Here is a 21,997-nt window from a genome sequence, read left to right on the forward strand (position 1 = left end):
TTCACTTGGTTTTTTTTTTTTTTTTTTTTTTTTTTTTTTTTTGGGTTGTGCTTTTAGAATTTTTTTTTTTAGATTTAAAATTTTTTTTTTTTTTTTTTTTAATTCTATGGGTTGTGCATTTAGCAATTTATTTTTAGAGTTAAAATGATTTATTAGATGATTAGGTATAGGTACGTAGTAGTAAATTAGAGGAAGATTAAGGTTTAAGGTTTCAATGCTACAATACTTCCACAATTAACTAAACTTTTTCCTATACCAAATAGGGAATGTTTGCAATGAAAATCTATCCTGTATTCTTTCCTTATCCATTTCTCTTGTGATTCTTCCTACTTTTGCTCTCTTTCTCCCTTGCCTCCCATATCACTTACTTGAAATAGTATTTAAGTTTAGTAGTAGCCTTTCAGCTATTGATAGATAATAGATACCTGATCATCCTTATCCTGTTAAACTATATGGAGATTTTCAGCTCTGAATTTGACAGCATAAATGATAAATATCTTTCCTTAGATATTTCTTTTACATCAATTTGTTTCCCTTATCATAATCGTGCCTTACATTTTTCATTGAACCAAAATCACAATAAATTATTGTGTTGCTACTCCTTAGATATTTTTTCTTTTACATCAATTTGTTTCCCTTATCATAATCGTGCCTTACATTTTTCATTGAACCAAAATCACAATAAATTATTGTGTTGCTATTCTTCGGAAAAATCTTTTACTTTGTGCCAAAACAAAATCTCCGTCCAAAAATTCCATTTTTAATCTTTTTGCCTCTCGTTATTGTTTAATTTTATTTAAATGAAGAAAATATTCAAGACCTTTATTTATTATAAATTAATTATTTTATTTAGAATCTATTTTTATATTAAATTATATGATTTATATTTTAGATTTTAATACATCATATAATATTTTATTATTTTATAATTAACGCGTTTTTCAATCAGTTTATTTTTTATCTACCTACTACCAGGCTAGGGAATACTTAGAATTAGCATCTGAGTACTAATGAGCACACAACTAAAACAAAAATCAAGAGAAGAAAAAACAAGGGATGTATTTCTGTATTCGCCATAGGGAATGTAATTATCACAAAAATAGGAATGAGGGGGGTATAATATTACGAATAATTTATACACCTATATAATTTGAAATATTGAGGCTTGAGCTTGTATTATCATGACTTCTGAGGACTCTGCGGTGACATGTTACTGGTTTCCACAACACTCTGAAACAAATAATTAACAATAAATCAAATACCTACCTCAGAGAGCATTTATTTTTTGCATGGTGCCTGAGCTATTTAGTAGCTCAATGTGTAGGTATATAGCCTAACTTGTTTTAGAGCCTGAGGCTATTCAAAGAAGAGGAGAAAATTATCAAGTCCTTTAAGAGAAACAATTCCATGTCAGTCTTCCACATTGAACCTTATCTCTACCACTGTGTACATTCAAACAACAAAACGTTCAAGCTTACCTTCAACTCTGTGATTTCGTTAGTCCAATCTTTGGCAGCAATTTTGGGCACAATATGAACAAACAGCTTGGTGATCTTTTCTACATTCTCCTTGAATGTTTTGAGAACATCAGCCACACACACTTTATTGCCTGTGTCCCTCCAACAATCGTAATCAGTAGCCATGGCTACAGCAGCATAAAGTAAGCCAGCTTCCTTAGCAAGCACCACCTGTAGGGATTATAATGGATGAGAAGTTTAATTAACTAGTCTGGATTCAACTCAGAAGTTATTAAACGAGTATATGGTACATCCAACTGTAACTCAACTCACATGAAGGGGTAAACAATTTGAATATGTGAAATATGTAGGTGCTTCTCAGAAGACATTGTAGGTACCTATTTCATCAGAAGACATAGAAGAAGATGTACCTGATTCATTCAATCCAACAATAGAAATGTCAAGTACCTACCTATAAGTATGCAGATGTAACAAATACAAAAGGTGTTCAATAAGACCCACCCCATGAGTTTCCTAAATTGACTTGACTAGAAATCAATGGGACTGACCAATAATTACCTCTGGCACAAGAGTCATGTTGACAAGATGAGCATTCCAGGATCGGAATAAATTGCTCTCAGCACGGGATGAGAACCTGGGACCTTCTATACACACAGCTGTTCCCTTGTCATGGAATTTGAACCCAAGTTCCTTCAATGAATCAATGATGATTTGACGTGTACTGTTGTCAAATGCTGGCTCCATTGGAATGTGTAACACACCATTGGGAGAGTTCTCACTGCCATCAAAAAATGTTTGAATTCTTGTGCGAGTTCTGAAATATAGAAATGAAGGTGAAGGCAATAAATAACTAATGTTTTTGATTAGGTACCTGGTTACATTAGAAAAGGCTGGTCAATGAAGTCACCACATCCCAACAAATGACCTAGTTACCTACATAAATAAAAAGAAAAATCCGGTGTGTGTGTGTGTGTGTGTGTGTGTGTGCTTTTTTTAATCTCAATAGTTCACCAAGTTTTAGCAGGAAGGATATAGGATCTTACCTATCAATGAAAGAGTCAAGAATAACCAAATCTCCGGGTTGAATTTCCTCCTGCAGAGATCCAGTGGCCGTTGATACAATGTGTGTGTTTTTTTTTAATCTCAATAGTTCACCAAGTTTTAGCAGGAAGGATATACGATCTTACCTATCAATGAAAGAGTCAAGAATAACCAAATCTCCGGGTTGAATTTCCTCCTGCAGAGATCCAGTGGCCGTTGATACAATCACATGAGTGCAGCCCACACTCTTCAGTGCCCAGATGTTAGCTCTATAGTTGACATTGCTAGGGTTGATCGTATGCTTGCGTCCATGTCTTGCTAGGATGACACAGTCAACACCTTGTATAGTACCCTGTAGGAGCACATCAGAAGGGGCTCCATAGGGGGTATCCACAGCAACTTCCTGGGCATTTTCCAAGATTTGAGGATTGTTCAATCCTGAACCTCCTATGAAACCAATCTGGAAGGATGAAAAGGTAGTTTAGGTAATGTAGTTATCCAATATCCACCCATCCACCCCACAGACACTATGTACTTTACTTAGACACTTTAGATTTAGACCATCACTGATGGTCAATCTCTTTGTTTGAGGTTATTTTAAAAGGCAGGATGCTGCAGATATCAAATTTTATGTAGTCAAAGTTTGATCAAGGGTGGGGTTAATGCCTACTTTTCTGCCTTGAATGAGTTGAATGACTTGGTAAGTCCCTAGAATACAAAGCTTTCTTACCTTTATTTTACTGACAGACATTGTTATGTTCTTATGTTGAGCTCTACTTGGTCATGAAACACCCAATAGCCCAAACTGAGTTAATAAAGCACCAAACACTTGATAGAACCGCTGAGGCGAAAGATGGCCAAGCTTCATTTTGCATGTCAGGGCCGGGGTGAGCATTGCTTATACTCCCGCGCCCTATTTACCACTCGTACTCGTCATCCTAGGGCCTGGATACATCTCATGTTTCTTTCATTGCAGGTAAGTTTCCCTTCCTTTAGAAATAGAGTTGCCACTCTAGTTGGCTTTCTCAAAGTTTTGGCGTTAAATAGCGGCCGAATCGTACATTTTTCGAGGTCCGGCCCGCGGACACATTTGATAGTCATACATTATCGAAGCTCTCTGCAAAATTTGAGCGACCATTGAATAGATATAATAAAGCCATTCGTATATTTTTTCAGGCGCGGTCTGACAGTGCACTCAGCTCGCGGGACTCATCTGTAAGTTCACTGAAACACTGCTGGGATATACTCAAGTGTGAGAACAAGACCTTCCTTACCCTGGTTACATCCGCGTTCCCTTGTGCCAAGGTAAGCGTTCCCTTTTCAATAGTAGAATAGAATAGTCAGAACAGATATACAAAGGTGTTTTCCCCAGGTCAATGCTGACTTCTAATGTTGGGTTTCTATCCCTTTTCAATAGTAGAATAGAATAGTCAGAACAGATATACAAAGGTGTTTTCCCCAGGTCAATGCTGACTTCTAATGTTGGGTTTCGGTGGAAAAAAAATCTAGCTAAACAATAGCTAAACAATAGCTATTCTAGCTGAAAAGTGACTTGGCAACACTGCAACAGTGCCTTTTTGTAAACAAAAAATAATAAAAATCAAGATTCAAGATTTCAAGAAATCAAGTCGTATCTGTCTGGAATCAGGAAGCTGAAGTAATGAAGTATTGAATTTTGATTTTGATTAATATTGAAAACTGAATAAATTTGCTGACCGTCGTATGTATGAAAGCCAGTTAAACTTTAGTTTTAGTCTAACTTGAGATGAAAAATGTTGCCAATTTCATGTCATTTCTTGAAATAACTGGCTACGTTTCATTATTTGGCAAGATTTTCATTTCAAGTTACATACAACAGTGAATTTTCTGTCTAAACACCTTACTAGAATATTAATTGACTAATTAGGTACCTTTTTCTTTGTGCAATATGTGAGCCCCAAGGACCCACCCTGGCAGGATTTATAAGGACAACTTGGGAAGCAAAGAACTCTACGATGGCCTCATTTCAAAGAGCTTTTGCACAGAAACTGTCTGGGTATGTAACCTTATATTGATTTGTCTGATATAAGTAGAAATTAAGTTTACATAGAGTAATTTTTGCCCCGGGCCTGTAGTCTCATGTTCTCAGATTATTTTTCATTCATCTACACACCTGTACAACCGTTCCAAGTGCTATACTTATTACTTTCCTTCCTATGGGATAAGGAAAGTAAAAATAGGTTGCAATAGTCCTACACACTGTACTCCGCACACAGGAATTTCGTTAGAAAAGTCCGCCATTTCAATGTACTCTTACCTTCAATGGTACATTTGGCAGGGGACGGGATTCGAACTGAGACCTTCTCCATGTAGCTCTTGATCTTGTCCAGATGTTTTTCACAGAAGTGCTGGATTGTGTCTCGCATGGGATACGGTTCAAACACGCTGATTCTCTGCAAAAATTCCAAAAGTAATCGAAATTAATTGGATTGAAGTGGTTCATACGGCATCCTAGTTAGCTTGGAAGGTAGAGCGTCTACCTTGTAAGCGCTAGGTCACAGGTGCGATTCCCGTCCGGGCCAAACTTTATCCGAAATAGATAGACTATGGTTCATTCTCGAATTCAAAAGAAATCGAAATTAATTGGATTGGAATGGTTCATACAGGCAGCCTAGTTAGCTCGGAGAGTAGCGCGTCTACCTTGTAAGCGCTAGGTCACGGGTGCGATTCCCGTCCGGGCCAAACTTTATCCGAAATAGATAGACTATGGTTCATTCTCGGAACGGCTTGCTTTCTCCTATCTCCAAGAGCTGAAAACGATAGTAGGAACATTATTTCAAATGGCCTTTCAAAGAGGTCAAAAATTTGAACTGTAGACATTTTGCAAAAGGCACACTATTTCCTACCGAGGACAAAGTTCATAAGGTCAACCTAATTAGCTTGGACGGTAGCACGTTTGTAAGCGCTAGGTCACGGGGTCGATTCCCGAAAGGAACGGATTTCATCTCAAACAGATAAGGGTCGTTCTCGGAACGGCTGGCTTTCTCTACCCTTCTCTCTTTGCTTTTGGGGGGATAAGACCTTAGCAGGTACAGTTCCTTCTATCAAAGCATGTTCTCTTGTACATGTTTCTATTCGGTAAAAGGTGTTTTCTTGCACGGCTTGTGTAAATAATAAGTTGGTTCACTACCTAGTAAGCTGGAATTGCATTTTGGAGAGGATTCGGAGGCGAGGGAAGAGCTTATCATTAGAAACAACCTCTATCAAACCTCTTTTATAATAATTAAATAAACAATTCATACCAGAGGTTTATTGTGAGCCACCAGTGCAAACAGCTGCAGGAGAGCAAGCTTCTCACTCAGATCACACTGAGGCAGTAAAGATACCATTCTAAACTCGTACCAGAGGTTTATTGTGAGCCACCAGTGCAAACAGCTGCAGGAGAGCAAGCTTCTCACTCAGATCACACTGAGGCAGTAAAGATACCAGGGCCATAGCATGCTCATGTATAGGATCCTTGGTGACAGCATAGATCTGGGGTAGAACACGACATAGGGGATAGTTGCCTGTAGCAGAAAACAGAAAATCAATTAACATCATGAACTCTTTGTCGCAACACAAAGATCTTTTTCTAAACTTTTGTGGACAGCATCACTGAGTTTGCCTGTAGGAGAGAGAAAAAATTGGACCCCTTGGTGACGGCATAGATCTGGGGTAGAACACGACATAGGGGATAGTTGCCTGTAGGAGAAAACAGAAAATCAATTAATATCATGAACTCTTTGTGGTAACACAAAGATCTTTTTCTAAACTTTTGTGGACAGCATCACTGAGTTTGCCTGTAGGAGAGAGAAAAAATTATACCGATTGGTAGCTCGCTATACTGTAGTAATAGAAAGTAAAAATCAATTTATATCATCAACTTTTTGTGGTAAAGCAGATCTTTTTATAACCTTTTGTAGACAGCATTACGAAGTGCGTTCTTTGCATTCAATTTCCATCTTTCAATAATCTTTTTACTCTGGTAATGCAGCCACTGGTTGCTACTTGATTAAAGTAGCTAGGTAGCTACTCAATTGTCCTCATGAGGCTGAGTGCACCCAAACTCCAAGCACAGGAACCCCTCCAGGAATCAAACCCGGGACCTCCGACATGCAAGCCTAGTGTGATAGGTACAGAGGAAGTATGTAGCCTAATTATGTAGGTACCAATGATATAATTGAAGTCAAATAAAACATTGCCCACATATTACAAAATTACAATGAAACATTGAGAAAATAAAACCTCCCACCCTTTCTCTCCTCCCTCTCTCAATGTTAACCACATGGAGTTTACTTTGTAGCTGTATCCACATATGTCGACGCCGTCGATTGATATTCGATGGAGGTGAATATATGTTGTCGAAGCAGTGTACGGTTTCAGTCGACATCGATCGACGGGGTCGGCTATGGGTAGACGACACTCCTTTACGTTATTTTTTCTGCTTCCCCTTTCACTGGGAGAAGAGAGCACCGTAAAGTCGTTTGAGCCTCTATTACATAAGCCAACGATATAGGCGTTTTTTTAGAGAGATCTCTGGCTACAATGTAGAGAACTAGAGAGGTTTGCCAACTTAAAAGTCATAAATGTGGAAAAACTCCTGAACACAGACATTCCACTGTTGAAAATCCTCCTTAAAGTTCGCCATTTTTCCTCCTCTCAGGTCCTTTCAACAGCTCAAGTGTAACCCCTCGCCGTCACAATGCCAACACAAGTGTCACCATTATTAACAATAGCAATAGTAACGTCCCTGCCGCCAATAATTCCGCCATTGCTGCCGCCTCTCAGGTAAGCACTGTCCTTGTGGCCCCCCACAAAGTGAGTTTAAACTATTTAACTCTCGGCTTAAGCAATCTAATTGGTTGATTTTTCAAAATTAAAAACAAAGAAAAATATAGCAAATCTGATTAATTAATCCGAGAGTTAAATTTAAAGCGAGTTTCAACTCACTTTATGGCCTCTGGACCTTAATCATATAGTGTCTTTTTGTAAGAGGTTTGATAGAGGGCACTGTAACAACGGAGGTCTTGTCCCCAAATCGAAGAGCGGAGGACAGGATAGGAGAAAGCAAGCCGTTCCGAGAATGAACCATAGTCTATCTATTTCGGATAAAGTTTGGCCCGGACGGGAATCGCACCCGTGACCAGCGCTTACAAGGTAGACGCTCTACCTTCCAAGCTAACTAGGCTGGCCGTATGAACCACTTCAATCCAATTAATTTCGATTTCTTTTGGAATTTTTGCAGAGAATCAGCGTGTTTGAACCGTATCCCATGCGAGACACAATCCAGCACTTCTGTGAAAAACATCTGGACAAATGAAAAATATAGCAAATCTGATTAATTGATCCGAGAGTTAAATTTAAAGAAAGTTTAAACTCACTTTATGGCCTCTGGACCTTAATCATATAGTGTCTTTTTGTAAGAGGTTTGATAGAAGGCACTGTAACAACGGAGGTCTTGTCCCCAAATCGAAGAGCGGAGGACAGGATAGGAGAAAGCAAGCCGTTCCGAGAATGAACCATAGTGTGTTGATATTCTTCGGAAAAATCTTTTACTTTGTGCCAAAACAAAATCTCCGTCCAAAAATTCCATTTTTAATCTTTTTGCCTCTCGTTATTGTTTAATTTTATTTAAATGAAGAAAATATTCAAGTCCTTTATTTATTATAAATTAATTATTTTATTTAGAATCTATTTTTATATTAAATTATATGATTTATATTTTAGATTTTAATACATCATATAATATTTTATTATTTTATAATTAACGCGTTTTTCAATCAGTTTATTTTTTATCTACCTACTACCAGGCTAGGGAATACTTAGAATTAGCATCTGAGTACTAATGAGCACACAACTAAAACAAAAATCAAGAGAAGAAAAAACAAGGGATGTATTTCTGTATTCGCCATAGGGAATGTAATTATCACAAAAATAGGAATGAGGGGGGTATAATATTACGAATAATTTATACACCTATATAATTTGAAATATTGAGGCTTGAGCTTGTATTATCATGACTTCTGAGGACTCTGCGGTGACATGTTACTGGTTTCCACAACACTCTGAAACAAATAATTAACAATAAATCAAATACCTACCTCAGAGAGCATTTATTTTTTGCATGGTGCCTGAGCTATTTAGTAGCTCAATGTGTAGGTATATAGCCTAACTTGTTTTAGAGCCTGAGGCTATTCAAAGAAGAGGAGAAAATTATCAAGTCCTTTAAGAGAAACAATTCCATGTCAGTCTTCCACATTGAACCTTATCTCTACCACTGTGTACATTCAAACAACAAAACGTTCAAGCTTACCTTCAACTCTGTGATTTCGTTAGTCCAATCTTTGGCAGCAATTTTGGGCACAATATGAACAAACAGCTTGGTGATCTTTTCTACATTCTCCTTGAATGTTTTGAGAACATCAGCCACACACACTTTATTGCCTGTGTCCCTCCAACAATCGTAATCAGTAGCCATGGCTACAGCAGCATAAAGTAAGCCAGCTTCCTTAGCAAGCACCACCTGTAGGGATTATAATGGATGAGAAGTTTAATAACTATGGCCCTGCAACCCACCTCATACAATACCCATACTTACATTAGCTACTTACTTAGGAACCATTTTGTGCCTCTTCTTGGAAAAAAAAAAAAATGTAATATAGAGGAAAAAGTGTTCCCTAAACTTTACCTAAGTTTCTATTAGTAACTAGCCGAAATCCTTAAGGCATGGCCGTTCATGTCACACATCCATTTAGTGGTCTTGCTCGGTGTAGCTTAACAAAAACAAACCAGAAATAGCCTATAACCTTCTAGGGAGTGCAAGCAATAAGTTGACAAAGTTTCATAGCAATCGGATGAGTGGTTTGGCCAGGCATAAAGTTCAAACAAACAAACACACATTAACTAGTCTGGATTCAACTCAGAAGTTATTAAACGAGTATATGTACATCCAACTGTAACTCAACTCACATGAAGGGGTAAACAATTTGATATGTGAAATATGTAGGTGCTTCATCAGAAGACATTTCAACTCACATGAAGGGGTAAACAATTTGATATGTGAAATATGTAGGTGCTTCATCAGAAGACATTGTAGGTACCTATTTCATCAGAAGACATAGAAGAAGATGTACCTGATTCATTCAATCCAACAATAGAAATGTCAAGTACCTACCTATAAGTATGCAGATGTAACAAATACAAAAGGTGTTCAATAAGACCCACCCAGCCATGAGTTTCCTAAATTGACTTGACTAGAAATCAATGGGACTGACCAATAATTACCTCTGGCACAAGAGTCAGAAGAAGATGTACCTGATTCATTCAATCCAACAATAGAAATGTCAAGTACCTACCTGTAAGTATGCAGATGTAACAAATACAAAAGGTGTTTAATAAGACCCACCCAGCCATGAGTTTCCTAAATTGACTTGACTAGAAATCAATGGGACTGACCAATAATTACCTCTGGCACAAGAGTCATGTTGACAAGATGAGCATTCCAGGATCGGAATAAATTGCTCTCAGCACGGGATGAGAACCTGGGACCTTCTATACACACAGCTGTTCCCTTGTCATGGAATTTGAACCCAAGTTCCTTCAATGAATCAATGATGATTTGACGTGTACTGTTGTCAAATGCTGGCTCCATTGGAATGTGTAACACACCATTGGGAGAGTTCTCACTGCCATCAAAAAATGTTTGAATTCTTGTGCGAGTTCTGAAATACAAACACACACACATTCATTTTTATATATTTTAGTAAAGTAATTTTCCTGATAAGAGTAGTGAGTTATAAGCTTATAAGGCATAAAAGTTTACCTACCTATTAAAATATGAATGAATAATTGGTTAGTTTTCCAAGGCTTGAGTAACAATTTTCCATTTCTAAGTTATAAGGCATAAAAGTTTACCTACCTATTAAAATATGAATGAATAATTGGTTAGTTTTCCAAGGCTTGAGTAACAATTTTCCATTTTCCCATTACTTTCAGATCACAGATGTTGTAGACCCTATTGACTATGAAGATTTTATTCTTCAACAGTCTCTCCTCATAGATAGAGATCCCCTCAAACATCTTCTGGAATTTCCTGTCCCACAGACACTATGTACTTTACTTAGACACTTTAGACCATCACTAATGGTCAATCTCTTTGTTTGAGGTTATTTTAAAAGGCAGGATGCTGCAGATATCAAACTTTATGTAGTCAAAGTTTGATCAAGGGTGGGGTTAATGCCTACTTCTCTGCCTTGAATGAGTTGAATGACTTGGTAAGTCCCTAGAATACAAAGCTTTCTTACCTTTATTTTACTGACAGACATCGATATGTTGAGCTCTACTTGGTCATGAAACACCCAATAGCCCAAACTGAGTTAATAAAGCACCAAACACTTGATAGAACCGCTGAGGCGAGGTTAGTTTATCACGTTATCAGTGTTAAAATTTCTTATCTCTTTCATTCAAAGGAGAAACCAAAGGCCGTGTCCGCCAGTCCGCCGGTGGGCCCGGTGGAAAAAAAAATCTAGCTAAATTCCCAAAATCTAGCTGAAAAGTGACTTGGCAACACTGCAACAGTGCCTTTTTGTAAACAAAAAATAATAAAAATCAAGAAATCAAGTCGTATCTGTCTGGAATCTGGAATCAGGAAGCTGAAGTATTGAATTTTGATTTTGATTAAACTGAATAAATTTGCTGACCGTCGTATGTATGAAAGCCAGTTAAACTTTAGTTTTAGTCAACAGCTTGTTAGCTTAATAGTCCTGTTAAAGCTATTCAAATCAAATGGAACTTAACAGGCTGTTAGCTTAACAGGTCTTCTAAGGACATGTCACTTCTTGAAATAACTGGCTACGTTTCATTATTTGGCAAGATTTTCATTTCAAGTTACATACGACAGTGAATTTTCTGTCTAAACACCTTACTAGAATATTAATTGACTAATTAGGTACCTTTTTCTTTGTGCAATATGTGAGCCCCAAGGACCCACCCTGGCAGGATTTATAAGGACAACTTGGGAAGCAAAGAACTCTACGATGGCCTCATTTCAAAGAGCTTTTGCACAGAAACTGTCTGGGTATGTAATCTTATATTGATTTGTCTGATATAAGTAGAAATTAAGTTTACAGAGAGTAATTTTTGCCCCGGGCCTGTAGTCTCATGTTCTCAGATTATTTTTCATTCATCTACACACCTGTACAACCGTTCCAAGTGCTAGTAGAAGTATTGTGTCTCTTCTTGCCCATCAGATGAGAGGCATACTACGGGATGGACATGCTATGACACAGACCACGTGCATCTAATCTAGCAGATGTTTCATTGCTACGAAATAGAAAATGACAGTAAAACACTCATGTTGAAAAAAAAAGAAGAAAAAAAATAGGAGCTCTATGAAACAGGACTCTGGCCCCCATTCCATAAAGAACTTTGTGCTATGTGTTTTGCATTTTTCAAAATTTACTGATACAGGTACCTACCCCAAGGAATAATAGGTAGGTACCTACAGAAAAAAAAACAGCAAATGTCTACATTTGTTTTCTAAAAGACAACCTTGGTGAGAATTGTATTTCTTAACACATGATGTAAATCATGTCCAGCAGAGGTACCTATCTGTGATTCAACAACAACATTGTTATAAAGCTTGATATTGAGTAATGTGTACATTTGTTTACATAGAACAAAGAGTTTACTTTTTACATTATAATCAAATTTTCCTTTGTCTTTGTTACTGTAGGCAAAATGCAGCTGATGTACGGAGACAAGTCAGTTCTGTGTCTGGAGAACTTCCCAAAAGTGAAAGCAGGATGTCTTTTATCTTCACATCAGTAAGTTCCAAGTTCTAGTTTTAGTGTACCTATACAGCTATGGAGTTGATTGCATTTTAATTAAAATATGTAATAATAAAAATGATAATGATAACATTCCTTAGGAGGTACCTACCTTAAGACTTATGATTGTGATACATTTGCCTCAGCTACCCAAAAGTGAAAGCAGGATGTCTTTTATCTACACATCAGTAAGTTCCAAGTTCCAGTTTTAGTGTACCTAACTACCTATACAGCTATGGTCCTGTGGAGTTGGTTGCATTTCAATTAAAATATGTACCTAATAATAAAAATGATAATGATAACATTCTTTAGGAGGTACCTACCTAAAGACTTATGATTGTGATACATTTGCCTCATATGGCATGCCTATTTATTATCAAATTATCATTAATTACAAAATATTATAATATCTTAACCCAAAAGTGAGAGCAGGATGTCTTTTATCTTCACATCAGTAAGTTCCAAGTTCCAGTTTTAGTGTACCTAACTACCTATACAGCTATGGAGTTGGTTGCGTTTCATTTAAAATATGTAATAATAAAAATGATAATGATAACATTCCTTAGGAGGTACCTACCTTAAGACTTATGATTGTGATACATTTGCCTCATATGACATGCCTATTTATTATCAAATTATCATTAATTACAAAATATTATAATATCTTATGAGATGCTCCAAATTTTTGGAGGGCCCAGGCCCCCTTGCCCCCCCTAACTATGGCCTGCAACCCACCTCATACAATATTCATAACATTAGCTACTTATGTAGGAACCATTTTGTGCCTCTTCTTGAAAAAAAATTGTAATATAGAGGAAAAAGTGTTCCCTAAACTTTACCTAAGTTTCTATTAGTAACTAGCCGAAATCCTTAAGGCATGGCCGTTCATGTCACACATCCATTTAGTGGTCTTGCTTGGTGTAGCTTAACAAAAACAAACCGGAAAATAGCCTATAACCTTCAAGGGAGTGCAAGCAATAAGTTGACAAAGTTTCATAGTAATTGGATGAGTGGTTTGGCCAGGCATAAAGTTCAAACACACACACACACACACACACACACACACACACACACATTCATTTTTATATATTTTAGTAAAGTAATTTTCCTGATAAGAGTAGTGAGTTATAAGCTTATAAGTTATAACACATTCATTTTTATATATTTTAGTAAAGTAATTTTCCTGATAAGAGTAGTGAGTTATAAGCTTATAAGTTATAAGGCATAAAAGTTTACCTACCTATTAAAATATGAATGAATAATTGGTTAGTTTTCCAAGGCTTGAGTAACAATTTTCCATTTCCCCATTACTTTCAGATCACAGATGTAGTAGACCCTATTGACTATGAAGATTTTATTCTTCAACAGTCTCTCCTCATAGATAGAGATCCCCTCAAACATCTTCTGGAATTTCCTGTTGATGACATCCAGGTATGTGTCCTTCCAAGGAAAATTAGAACTGTGAAACCTCTTCTTCCCAAAGAACCACTCTCTGAGTTAGAACCTCATGTTAGAGAGTGTATAGAATGTTATACACGGAATTGGATTTATGTAGACTACAGATACAGACATTTCTCTACAAGTTCTTGGTTCATTGATAGAACCACTTTGGCTTCAAACCTTCCCAGGCAAGAGTTTGAAGTTGACATGACACCTTTACCCAATGGAAGAGTTAGTCCTCAACCAAGTTACAAATCACAGAGCTCTAGAGATTCCAGAGTTTCTTCCTCAGGGGGAGATACACCTCGAGGTAGTTGGGCAAGTTTTGATCTTCTCAATTCTGTGAGTGATCCATTGATAGTGTCTTTACTAGAGAGGATACCATCAGAGACAATAGATCAGCTCAATGAAGTGACAAGACAAGAAGGAAGACAAGATGTGTTATTCTCTCTCTATTCAACATATCAGGATGATGAACCTGTGGAGAAACGTTGCATTCCTAATCTCCCATGTGAACCTCTAGGTCATAGAATACTCATCAAGTGTTTACAACTCAAACTTGAGTTGGATGTTGAACCAATGTTTGCAACACTTGCCTTGTATGACTGTCGAGAGAGGAAGAAAGTCTCAGAAAACTTTTACTTTGATATGAACTCTGAAAACAACAGACACATGCTATCTCCTCACATCCCTTATGTAGACTGTAGCACTACCAGCCATGCCTGTATACTTAATATTACTCATGCTAGTCCAGATCTATTCCTTGTTATTAAACTAGACAAAGTACTACAAGGTGATATCAATGAGTGTGCCGAACCTTACATGAAAGATGAGAGGAATATTGAAAAAGTGCGTCAGAATGCAGCACAATCATGTGAACGACTAGGAAAGTATAGAATGCCGTTTGCATGGACAGCAGTATACTTAATGAATGTTATTAATGGTGTCAGTAATATAGATGGTGACTGTGATAGTCAAAGTTCAAACAGTTTGGATAGAAAATCCAGTGGGGGTGCATTTGATCAGTTGAGAAAACGTGCTAGTGACTCTAGTACACTGACTAGACGTGGCTCTCTTGAGAGACGAAGTAATTCTTCAGATAAGAGAGTAAGCTGGAATTTGGATGATTTGGATTCGTTTCGTCCTGTCACCCTCACTGTGTCTAGTTTCTTCAAGCAAGAAAGTGACAAACTTCGTGATGAAGATTTGTACAAATTTCTGCAAGACCTCAAAAAACCTTGTTCATTGTTGAAGAAACTGAAAAGTATCCCTGGTTGTTTGAAACTTGATATCTCCCCCTGTCCTGATGAAGTCAAGTGGTGCTTGACACCTGAGCTTGCTGAGATTGTACCTCGCATTGGTGATAAAGGTAGACCCATCAAAGAAATTCTCGAATTCCCACTACGTGAAACAAATCTACCCCACTACCTGTATAGAAATCTTTTGTTTGTTTATCCTAAAGAAATAAACTTCACTGGAAGAACTGGATCAGCTAGGAATCTTACTGTCAAAGTTCAACTCATGTATGGAGAAACGCCTGAGAGTGCCCTCCCTGCAATATTTGGTAAATCTTCTTGTCCTGAATTCACCACAGAAGCATACACGAGTGTCATTTATCATAACAAGTGTCCTTATGTCTCTGATGAGATCAAGATTCAACTCCCACCTACTCTAGAGGATAAGCACCATCTCTTATTCACATTTTATCATATCAGTTGCCAGAAGAAGCTTGAACAGAACACTGTAGAAACTCCTGTAGGTTATACATGGCTTCCTCTATTGAAAGATGGTCAACTTCAATTAAATGATTTCTGTTTGCCTGTCACTCTTGAGGCTCCTCCGCCAAATTATTCCTACATCACACCTGATGTATTACTTCCGGGACTCAAATGGGTGGACAATCATAAGTCCATCTTCAATGTTGTCCTGTCTGCTGCATCCTCTATACATCCTCAGGACACGCATATTCATGAGTTCCTTTCTATTTGCGACAAACTAGAAACAGGCGGTGTAGTATCCAATAGATTACCAGAGATCAACTTTGAGGCAGAATTGAGACAGAAAATATTGAACCTTGTCAATTGTAAATTAGAGCCTCTCATCAAATTTTTAACAATTATTCTGAACAAACTGATTTATCTAATGACTCAGCCACTTTGTATGAATGGACAGTCCCTGTGTATCAGTCAAACCGTATTCGAAGTTATAGGGCTGATTATCAAGTTTGTGTCAGCATTCTCTGAAGATGAATCGGATGCTTGTGGTAGACATCCTCTCCTCACCTCCTATGTCACTTATCAGTGTTGTATCCCTCATCCTGACTTGGAACAGAAACGTTCCAACATGCAGCGACAGAAAAGTTCAAGCAATCCTGATCTACAATTAGATATAGAAGTTCAAGCATACAACGCGCGAGGTCTAGATAGAACTTGTAGTATGAAAGCTGGACAATGTGCGGATAACTTTGCTTCCGGTTCCAAATTAAACCTTTGTAAGATTCTGCACGAGGAGATAGGATTACAGTGGGTAGTATCAAGCAGTACAGCGCGGGAGAATGCCATGTCACATGCATGGTTCTTCTTTGATCTCATGGCGAAGAGTATGGTGGAACATTTGTCCATAACGGAAACTATGGATTCCCCTAGGAAGATGAGATTCTCAGATCAGTACATGGAAGATATAGCTACTCTGGTGACATCATTCACCTCGGATATCATTGCCTACTGTCACAAGGATTACAAATTAACCAGAAGTATGAATACTAGTCTTGCGTTCTTCTTGTTTGATTTGTTTTCGTTTGCTGATAGAAGCTTTGTGTTTTTACTGATCAAAACATATTATAAACATGTGACAGCCAAGATTTCTTCTCTACCAGACTCAATAGCGCTTTCCAATTTGAAATTGGAATTTCTACGTGTGGTGTGTAGTCATGAACATTTCGTTCCATTGAATTTACCGTTTGGTACGGTGTTCACTGCAAACTCTTCCTCTACCTCCCCTTCCCCATCTACCAATTCTTCCACCAGTCAGTCATCCTATATGTCAAGTCTTATTTCAAAAGATAAATCTCCGTTCGCCGAGTTATCTCTGGAATTTAAACAGCAGCACTATCTCGTGGGACTTATACTGAGTGAGTTTGCTGCAATGATAGAGGTTCAGAACCACAACTTCCACAATAGGATTGTGACATTGATAACAGATCTAATGGCAAGTCATGATTGTGATGCGAGGTTTGTGGAACCAGAAGCCAAAGCCCGTGTGGCTGCCTTATACTTACCTTACATTGCTCTCACCATGGATATGTTGCCAAACTTACACTCTGGTAATGATGTTTCCCGAATAATCAATCCTACGAGTGAGGAAAGTGTAGAGAGTGGGCTTAATCAAAGTGTTGCCATGGCTATAGCTGGAACCTCCATGTTCGGTATCAAAACAGACAACTATAAACTATTCCAGCAAACAAGAAAGGTAAACCTAAGTATGGACAACACCAAAAATATTCTAATCTGTTTCCTGTGGATTCTGAAGAACATGGATAAAGATATTTTGAAACAATGGTGGGCTGAAATGCCTGTATCGCGATTGAATCAACTTTTACAGGTATTAGGTCTCTGTGTGTCCTGTTTTGAGTACAAGGGAAAAACAAAAGTTAAACCAGTCGCTTCAGTTTCACAAAAATTCGCAAATAAAACTGTCGATATGAAATCAAAACTCGAAGACGTTATCCTAGGACAAGGATCTGCTCGAAGTGAAATGATGCAAAGACGAAAAGACAAAAATCTAGGAATGGATAAACTAAGGTGGAGAAAAGATCAAATGATTTATAAATCCACATTGGACATGTCAGAGAAACCCAAAACTAAATTAGAAAGAAATTTGAACTTGGAAGGTAATCTAGCTACTGAGGTAAGTTTCACGATTTTGAACACGTTAGAACTGATAGTCCAAGTTGTTCAACAATGTGACCATCTCCATGGTTTACTTGGTTCTGTTATGAAAATTCTACTTCATGCATTCTCCTGTAACCAAAGCACTGCTGTTATGCAAAGTATGTTTTCTACACAGAGATCACTGGTTTTCAAGTTTCCAAACTTGTTGTTTGACGAGGAAACAGAGCAGTGTGCTGACCTCTGCTTGCAATTATTGAAACACTCTAGCTCTAATCTAAGTCTAATCAGAACCAACTCCGCTGCCTCACTCTACTTACTCATGCGTCAAAACTTTGAAATTGGTAATAACTTTGCACGAGTTAAAATGCAAGTCACTATGTCACTCAGCTCTCTCGTAGGAACTAGTCAATCCTTCAATGAAACTTCACTGAGGAGATCTCTCAAGACAATACTATTATACTCTGAGCAAGATAGAGAACTAGAGGATACCACATTCCCAGAACAAGTCAAGGATCTTGTGTTTAATCTTCATATGATCCTATCTGATACAGTGAAGATGAAAGAGTTCCAGGAAGATCCTGAGATGCTTCTGGATCTAATGTATAGAATCGCGAAGGGTTATCAGAATTCTCCTAACCTGAGATTAACATGGTTAGCGAATATGGCACAGAAACATATGGAGAGGAATAACCATACAGAGGCAGGTATGTGCTTGGTACATAGTGCTGCATTAGTAGCTGAATATCTACATATGATAGAAGAGCAACCTTACCTCCCCCTAGGCGCTGTCAGTCTGGAGTTTATTTCACCCAACTGTCTGGAAGAGTGTGCTGTTTCTGATGACGTTCTTAGTCCAGAACAAGAAGGTGTCTGTCTAGGAAAAGATTTTACAGAGAGTGGCTTTGTATGTCTCTTGGAACATGCTGCTAGTTCGTTCTATACAGCAGGGATGTACGAGACCGTAAACAATGTCTATAAAGTTATCTTTCCTATCGTTGAGAAATCTCGCGACTATAAGAAGCTTTCCAACATCCACAGTAAACTACATGATGCTTACGTTAAACTCTATCAAATCCAAGGAAAACGAGTGTTTGGTACTTACTTCCGTGTGGGCTTCTATGGTATGAAATTTGGAGACTTGAATAACGAAGAGTTCATTTATAAAGAACCAACCTTGACAAAGTTACCAGAAATTTTCAGCCGTCTAGAAAACTTCTACGCTGAAAGGTTTGGTGTAAATAACATCATGATCATCAAAGACTCGAACCCAGTAGACACCATGTCCCTAGACCCAGACATAGCTTACATCCAAATCACCTATGTAGAACCTTACTTTGAAAATTATGAGAAACGATACCGGGAAACTCATTTTGAACAGAATTTCAATATCAAAACATTTATGTATGCAACACCCTTCACTACAACAGGGAAAGCACATGGAGAGTTGCATGAACAGTATAAAAGGAAAACCATTCTTACCACTGCAACACACTTCCCCTATGTGAAAACTAGAATCCAGGTTGTGGATAGAAAGCAAATCATATTGACACCGATTGAGGTAGCCATAGAAGATATCCAGAAGAAAACTCAAGAACTTTCCAACTCCATCAGACAAGAACCGCCTGACCCTAAGATCTTGCAAATGGTATTGCAAGGCTGTATAGGCACAACAGTTAACCAAGGTCCAATGGAAATGGCAGTGGTGTTCTTATCAGATCTGTTGGATGGGGAAAAATCTCCAACAAAATTACAAAACAAATTGAGACTTTGTTTTAAAGATTTCTCCAAGAAATGTTGTGATGCTCTACGGAAGAATAAGACTCTTATCGGTCCTGATCAAAAAGATTATCAGAAAGAGCTGGAGAGAAATTATCATAGGTTTACTGATAAGTTAATGCCTCTCATAACATTCAAACATATTGATAAACTGATGCCTAATGCCAGGAACTTGAAGTAAACTCTGAAACTATCAGTGCTACATTCCTCCAATCCTCCATTCGCGATATTCGCTAAATTTCAATCATACTTGCGAGTCTCATTTCAACTTTGCTAATTGCAGCCATACACACTGTAGTGTCTTTTTACATTTCATGCCTTGGTGAGTTGAAATTTCATATCTGAATTTTCTCCTTAGCACAACCAAAATCTTGTTTATCCAGGATAATCGAATTATTTTGTACTAAAGTGCTTTATTTGCAGTACCAACAAAACTTTGTTTCAAGTATGCTTATTATTTGTTCTCAGGGCTTTTGGATACAAACATAATTTAAGATTAAACGGATATAAAGAAGAATGTAACTATGCATTTTATACAGATATATGCATGAATTGTATAGGGGTATGACATTGCATAAATTTATTAGTAGTTCTCGTAATATGAAGCTAAACATGCGTGTGCCCATAATTTTACCATCGTAGATATGTAGAATTAATTATCTACAATAATGAAATTATGACCGTCTGTTATTTACTCATCATGTTTACTAGCACGTGTTGAATGCTACGCTAAATCTTCATGCAACCACATGTAGTTAATTATAGTTAATTATATATAATTAACTGATAATTATCAGCCTCTAAAATAGTGGTCTTCATATTTTTATATTTTCTACCTCTAAATATAAGCTTTCATTTAATAGGTATAACCAAAGACTTTTTCGTATTACTTTATTCTTTTAGTTGTAAGTCTGATTTTTTTTTTTATTCCGCCGATCTTCTTTAAAATTAGGGCAAATTTCTAGCTATACACTGATATTTGAAGATGTAGATTTTCTTTATTTTTTGACACTTTTGTACTAATTTAATTCCTGTCTTTTGAAATTTTCAATGTAAGTATTTACGTTAAGCGTTCACTCTTTTTTTAGTCCGAAAAAATTATAATATGTAGGTAGATATTTGTTTTACATTTTTTACATATGAAATAAAAATGAAGTAGTCCCTTGCACCTTGCTTGTCTGCGAACAAATTATATCCGTAGACTTGAGAATATTTCACCTTCTACTTAAAATAAATATATTTTATTTAATTATTCTTTTAGAAACTTTTGTGTTTTTTTCCCCAATTTTCATCAGATGTTTTAAATTTTACCCATGTTCTATGATAACCTTATATTAAATTTCTTCCTCCTTCTCCCATCCTAATGGCGAGAAACAACTGAAATATCCCAGCTGAAATGGAGGAAATCAGTAGATAACCGAGAGACAAAAAGAAAATGAAATAAAAACTCCTTGTGTTTTATAGGAGAAAGGTTTGAGATATAAAGTTATATAACCACGGAAAAGGAACAGAAAAAGGGTGAAGGTAAAATATGTATATTTATCTATTATTATTTCCAGTGCGAAATATACAATAAATGATAGGATTAGCCGCTGAGTTGAGGGGTGCCAGACTTTGTATCAACGTGGCAACAGCGATATAGTTTTGAGTTCGTGGAATGTAACCATAGACTTGAAGGAGATCAAAAACAATGTAGGGGCTCCAGCACAGGACAAATGCTGAAATCAGAGAAAAAAGGAAGGAATATTATGAGAGAGTCCTCAGATTGCTGGAGTCAGACTTTTTCGTATTGAGAGCGTTCGTCACTTGGATGAAAATCTGTTTGTGACGGTTCGGTCTAGGCACAAAACAGCTTCAAAACTTATCTAAATCTCATCTCACCACGGTGTCGAAAGTTTTTCAGTTCGATATAGAAATAAAGCTTGGACCTCTTGAACTAGTGTGATGGCCGATGACCATTTCGCTACAGATTATGTATTATTAGGTATACTTAACACAGGCTGTACGCTGCACAGTAATAGACCATGGAACATTTTAAACGTACAACTCCCACTCACAGTTTTTGAGGATGATAGTTTTTATTCAGCTCATTTTTTCCTGTTGCGTAATCTGTATCCTGTCTCTCACTTGTCGCGTCATTTCACTCTCTTCTCTATATTATAACAGGGCCTTACGAAATTCCTTTATTCCGTCTAGTATTTAGGACTGTTAAACCCCAGTGTTTACTCTTCCTAACCAAATACTGCCGTCTCTTTTAAAGTCTAGCTAATGTTGCTGTCTCTTAGGCCAGCCATTCACTATCAGGTAGAAGTAGACCACCCCAGTGTTTACTCTTCCTAACCAAACACTGCCGTCTCTTTTAAAGTCCAGCTAATGTTGCTGTCTCTTAGGCCAGCCATTCACTATCAGGTAGAAGTAGACCTGACAGGTACTGCTGAAAAGGTCCGCCTCTCAGATCTACCTGATGAGCACACACGCTGTCAGGCAGACCTGTTGGGTACACCTGTTCAGGTAGACCTTCAGATGT

The 21,997-nt window shown here is 37.4% G+C and overlaps 3 protein-coding genes across 9 annotated transcripts; 1 reads left to right on the forward strand and 2 right to left on the reverse strand.

Annotated features, from left to right (window-relative positions):
• Nucleotides 1-1,059: 1,059 nt before the first annotated feature.
• On the reverse strand, nt 1,060-11,014 carry LOC103511694 (S-methyl-5'-thioadenosine phosphorylase-like). 2 transcript variants are annotated; one of them, XM_008476430.3, is made up of 5 exons: nt 3,250-3,376; nt 2,666-2,979; nt 2,037-2,292; nt 1,479-1,688; nt 1,060-1,230 (listed from the first exon to the last, which is right to left on the reverse strand). In XM_008476430.3, the coding sequence occupies exons 1-5, from the start codon at nt 3,268-3,270 to the stop codon at nt 1,180-1,182; spliced, it is 852 nt and encodes a 283-aa protein (XP_008474652.1). In that variant the 5' UTR covers nt 3,271-3,376; the 3' UTR covers nt 1,060-1,179. The 2 variants fall into 2 exon arrangements, with proteins under 2 accessions (XP_008474652.1, XP_008474651.1); XM_008476429.3 differs by lacking the exon at nt 3,250-3,376 and adding an exon at nt 10,841-11,014 and having other exon boundaries at nt 1,079-1,230.
• Nucleotides 8,432-10,259, reverse strand: LOC103511697 (S-methyl-5'-thioadenosine phosphorylase-like). Its single transcript, XM_026825398.1, has 3 exons — nt 10,003-10,259; nt 8,851-9,060; nt 8,432-8,602 (listed from the first exon to the last, which is right to left on the reverse strand). The coding sequence occupies exons 1-3, from the start codon at nt 10,186-10,188 to the stop codon at nt 8,552-8,554; spliced, it is 447 nt and encodes a 148-aa protein (XP_026681199.1). The 5' UTR covers nt 10,189-10,259; the 3' UTR covers nt 8,432-8,551.
• Nucleotides 10,303-20,033, forward strand: LOC103511696 (dedicator of cytokinesis protein 7). Of its 6 annotated transcripts, none has more exons than XM_026825388.1 (4): nt 11,147-11,193; nt 11,465-11,613; nt 12,271-12,361; nt 13,682-20,033. In XM_026825388.1, exons 2-4 carry the CDS (start codon nt 11,573-11,575, stop codon nt 19,649-19,651), a joined length of 6,102 nt encoding a protein of 2,033 aa, XP_026681189.1. In that variant the 5' UTR covers nt 11,147-11,193; nt 11,465-11,572; the 3' UTR covers nt 19,652-20,033. The 6 variants fall into 6 exon arrangements, with proteins under 6 accessions (XP_026681191.1, XP_026681189.1, XP_026681190.1 ...); XM_026825389.1 differs by lacking the exon at nt 11,147-11,193 and adding an exon at nt 11,204-11,240; XM_017445088.2 differs by lacking the exon at nt 11,147-11,193 and adding an exon at nt 11,217-11,240 and having other exon boundaries at nt 11,437-11,613.
• Nucleotides 20,034-21,997: the final 1,964 nt, after the last annotated feature.

This window comes from Diaphorina citri, unplaced genomic scaffold (genome assembly GCF_000475195.1).
Source record: "Diaphorina citri unplaced genomic scaffold, Diaci psyllid genome assembly version 1.1 scaffold742, whole genome shotgun sequence".
Lineage (NCBI taxonomy): Eukaryota > Metazoa > Arthropoda > Insecta > Hemiptera > Psyllidae > Diaphorina > Diaphorina citri.